We start from the raw sequence: 4,468 nt of genomic DNA, 5'->3' as shown, positions 1-4,468 counted from the left end.
ACAGATCAGTCTAGGTTTAAATTTGGGAATTGTGTAATACTTTTTACTTCTTTGAAAACAAAGAAAAAAATTGCAGTCCTATACACTCATCCTACAAAGAAGTCACTGAAACCTGCAAATTCCTTTCTATGTATGTGTAGAATTAATTTATTTTTCAAGAGAACTTTGCTGATGAAATGCTTTAAGATACTTCTAATTAAGAAAACAGAGTGGACTCAAAGAACATTCCATTGCTGAATACAAAAATATTGCCACTTTAAAAACAATAAGTTAGTTTATTTTACAATACTTTACACTATTTTGTTGTCAGATTTTTCACGCTGAAGTGTCATGCCTCATTCACATATGGTTTCATAATTTTGCACAAAGCATCTCCAATAACATATCATCCATATTTACTGTTCCAATGATGGGCCTGAAAAAAAGTTCTGCAATAACACTGGCATTAATTGATCCAAGCATGGAAAGAGCCACATTCAGTTTGGCAAATCTGTCCTGGTCTTCTCTGTGAATCAGTCTGACGTGTTCATTTAGGGCTTGTTGTGCTTCTTGCTGCAGTCCTTGGATGTACTGCACACAGTGCAGCCCTGGCAACTCTAAAAGGAGACAGGGGGAAAAGAACAGGACAAAAACATTACATTATCTCTTTCACTTGTAATATAAACAATTTATATTGGATCATTTTGCTATTAATAAAGTAGCATACTACATCAAACATCTGACTAACGTTATATATTGACGTTATATATTAGATTACCTTGCTAGGCCCCAAACATGGGGCAAATCTTTATTTCCTGTTTTCAGCCTATCTTGAAGGCTATCAAACAGGCAGTAGTCACACCGGACAATTCATATATTTGTGTAAATTACTAACAAAGAATTAAAGGGAAACTGAGATGCATTTCTGACTCCTTAGTCGTCCTCAGCCAGCTATACCCTTCTGAGATTCGAACCTGGGCTGATTGCATACAAGGCAGTGTTATTTGCCTCTAAGCCACAAGGTCCCTCTCGCTCTGTCATATATATATGAAGAGGCTTTCCAAATAACCTGTTGATTCCAATACAATCTAAGTTAAAAAAATGCACTGCTGGTAAAGGTATTTCTTCAGCAAAAAGGAAGCTCCAAATTAAACCAAGGTGTTTACATCTGCACCTCCCCTCAATACTTAGCAGTCTTGCATGATAGGATCCCTCCCTTAATTCTGACACCTAGCACTTGCTGCAGAGTATGTATTACATTTATACCACTGCTAGGTTCTGACTATTGAAATACTTAGAAAATGCTAAAACACTAGTTTAAACTCATACCTGATAAATAACACAGAAACTTGATATGAGTGTTTTTCTCTCTTGTCACTGTTCTTTAAGTGCAGCATTATTTACACTGTTTTAATAATAAATGACTGGCATCTCAACAAGCTTGGATGTTTTAAGATTGTAAATATTTTTTTCAGATTAAATTATTCAGTCCCTAATGTTTTTATGCTTCATTCCACAGTATGAATACCATAGTGTGGTATTTCATTCCACACTATGTAATTTAATAAAGTTTAAATCATATCCTCCCACAGCACATATTTAAAAAATGTTATTAATAAATCAATCGAAACCTTTATTTTTTATTAAATCCTTAAATGAGATATTCTGAAGCAAAGCTATCACTAGTTTTATAACATGATTTTGAGGTAAACTCATCATTTTTGTTTTCCCTGATATAGATACAAAACAAATTGCACATAGGATTTTTTTTTCAAAATCCAAACCTACCATGTTTATAGATAGCAATACACTAATTATAGTTCCCAAATGGTGTGAACCAAGTAGTTTTACTTCCTGTTGTCTGCATGCAACCCTTGTGAACTCATATTTGCTTCCACACCAAGTATCACCAGAAGACTGCTTTTTCTAACATTTCAATTCACAAAAGTCTAATTCTCATCACTATGACCTCTCCATCACCTGCTATGAATCCAAGAAGCAGAATGACTACTACTAACTACTTATTATTAGCCATTTAGCTTAGTAGCATTTTAAAAATACAGAAGATAGACGCCCGCAATCTAACCCTCAACTGCTATATTCCGATACCTGCTAGTCCAGTTTCAATCCTTACATTCAGTTATTGAATGTGTTTTTGAAAAGATGCTTTTGCAAGTATGGGCAAAACCAGACCAGTCCAACTTCCTCCCAAGCAACAGAGGAATACTATCAGAAGGACGGGCCCTTTTCCGTTACCAGATGTCTTCCAGATGAGTTGGGGTCCCCCGATGGGGAGTTGAAGGTCCACCCATATAGGGGGTCCCCTAACTTCGAGGCCTGTCCCGAGCGGTGCCCAGGAATTACCAAAAACGGCAGGCTTACCCGGATTGAAGAGAACCGTCCCCTTGAGGTAGGCATACTCCTTGGTGCTTATGTCCAAACTCCAACATTTGGCCAGAAACCCTTTGATGCTTTGGATCTCTGCCGCCGACGGTAGCTTGGCGTTGCCGCCGCTGCCCCCGCCGCTTCCATTCCCACAGCTCTGCTCCGACTCCCCCTGCGTCTCGCGGAGCAACTGGAGCTGCTGCTGCCGCCGCCGCCGCTGCTGCTGCTGCTGCTCTTCATCGCTGCAGCGCTTGTTGGTCAGTATCCTGTGGAGCATGCTGGGCTCCGTGGTCTCCACCGTCTCGAAGTGCACTCGATCCTGGGCCAGCCCCAGCACGAGCAGCGGAGCCCAGCAGCTGCGCACCAGCACCAGCTGCTCGTCCAGGGGCAGCTCCTGAAAGCAGGGCACGTTCTTGACGAAGCGCAGCGTCTTCACCAAGACGGCCGAAGCCGCCTTGCAAGCGACCTGCGGGTTCTTCAGGGCCACGCGCCTCTGCGTACCGCACGAGCAGCCGGGCGCCGGCGCGTAAGGCCCCTGGCCCGCCTGAGGCGCGGGCTGCTGCTGGCTGGTCGCCTCGTGTTGCTGCTGCTGCTGCTGTTCCTCGCTCTTCAGAATGTTGTAGAGAATGCTGCTCTGCCCCCGGGAGTCCGTGCAGCACCGACATCTGTCCATGCACGCCATCTCTCCAAGGGGAGGCAGCGGCGGACTCTTGAGGGAGGAAGAGCGGGGAAGCGGCCCTAATCAAAGAGGCTGCCTGGTCGTCCTGTGCGTGGCCCTTAACTTTTATTTATAGCTCGCGGGTAGCCGCGCTTTGCGGCGCTGGACTTCAAAGGCGCAGACGCTCGTTACTGGCTGGGAGGAAAGGACAGGGCGGAAAACATGGAAGAAAAGCGACCCTTAAAAACTCCACCTTCTCCCCTCCCCTCTTCTCGGCTACAGAGAAGGAGAGCGCCTATATTTGTCTTTGTGCTGGGCTTGCAATCTGCTGCTCGCGTTGCTTGGGAAAATATTTCCGACTGCGTTGTGTAGCCTCCCAGCCCTCCCCCAGTTTAAAAAACAACAACAACAGCTTCTTGGACGAAGCGAAAGGGGCAAAAAAATGCAAATCTTTCTACTCTTATCATCCCCCCACTATTAGAGAACTGAAGCTTAGGAAAGCTAAAAGAAAAGATGAACAAAGTTCAGGGCGTTAAATTGGCTTTTAAGTGTACAGGCTGTTCGGAGAATTAGCCAAATGCTTTGGGCTTTGTAGAAAGCCTCAGATTTAAAAAAAAAAATCTGGATTTTGCAGAAGATGGTTGTAATGTTTAGCCTCAAGCACAGCAATTTAATAAACTATATTTTTAAGATCTGATTAATTACAATGGATTTGTATCCCCCCCATCAAGCCTAGAAAATAGCACTGTTCATTAATGAGTTGACACAAAAAATATACTTATCCCTCATTTTATTTATATTTTAGTAATTTTACTGGATTTTAGGAGAATACTTTTGTTCAACTGTAGTTCAATCTATGTCGCAGAATATTGCTTTATTATATGCCAGATTCTCTTTCAGTTGGTTAACTGTGTTCTAGGATTGATGAACTTTATTTGAGTATTTCCTATCATACCTCTTCTTTTTTTAAAAAAAGCATTCAGCATTCAACTTCTGGCCAAGTTCAATTCAGAAACCCATTAATACAATATTAGCTCAAGGCTCTACTATTGTCAAATAAATATTTAGACTGAATATTTAAATCAGTTTGACACACTGATTTACAAGTATTTCATGATGGTGGAGCGGCTAACAAAAAGTTGTAATTATTTTTATGCACTTATTTATAGATGTCATTCCTTCCTGTCCAATATTTTGTAGAGCAAAAGCTATAGCTAGCAAATATTACTGTGCCTTTATGGTTAACATTCTACATGTGGCCCTATATTTTCTAATTTTTCATTCATTTTCTTTCTTTGGTCCTGGAGCAAATTCTAGTCTTAATGATTTTACCTTTATTGTTAATCTTATTTATTTATTATTAATCTTATTTGTTTATTTTTGTTACAAATACTTGTATGCTGCCTGCTTGTGCAACTCTTAGCTTAAAATATACATATATTAAAG

The 4,468-nt window shown here is 41.0% G+C and overlaps 1 protein-coding gene across 1 annotated transcript; it reads right to left on the bottom strand.

Annotated features, from left to right (window-relative positions):
• Positions 1-351: 351 nt before the first annotated feature.
• On the bottom strand, positions 352-3,046 carry NR0B1 (nuclear receptor subfamily 0 group B member 1; the record flags this gene model as incomplete). Its single annotated transcript, XM_081326668.1, has 2 exons — positions 352-596; positions 2,362-3,046. The coding sequence occupies 2 exons, from the start codon at positions 3,044-3,046 to the stop codon at positions 352-354; spliced, it is 930 nt and encodes a 309-aa protein (XP_081182794.1).
• Positions 3,047-4,468: the final 1,422 nt, after the last annotated feature.

The sequence above is a fragment of the Vipera berus genome (genome assembly GCF_964194415.1).
Source record: "Vipera berus genome assembly, chromosome: 4".
NCBI classification, from domain to species: domain Eukaryota; kingdom Metazoa; phylum Chordata; class Lepidosauria; order Squamata; family Viperidae; genus Vipera; species Vipera berus.
This window is presented reverse-complemented; position numbering and strand designations above follow the sequence as displayed.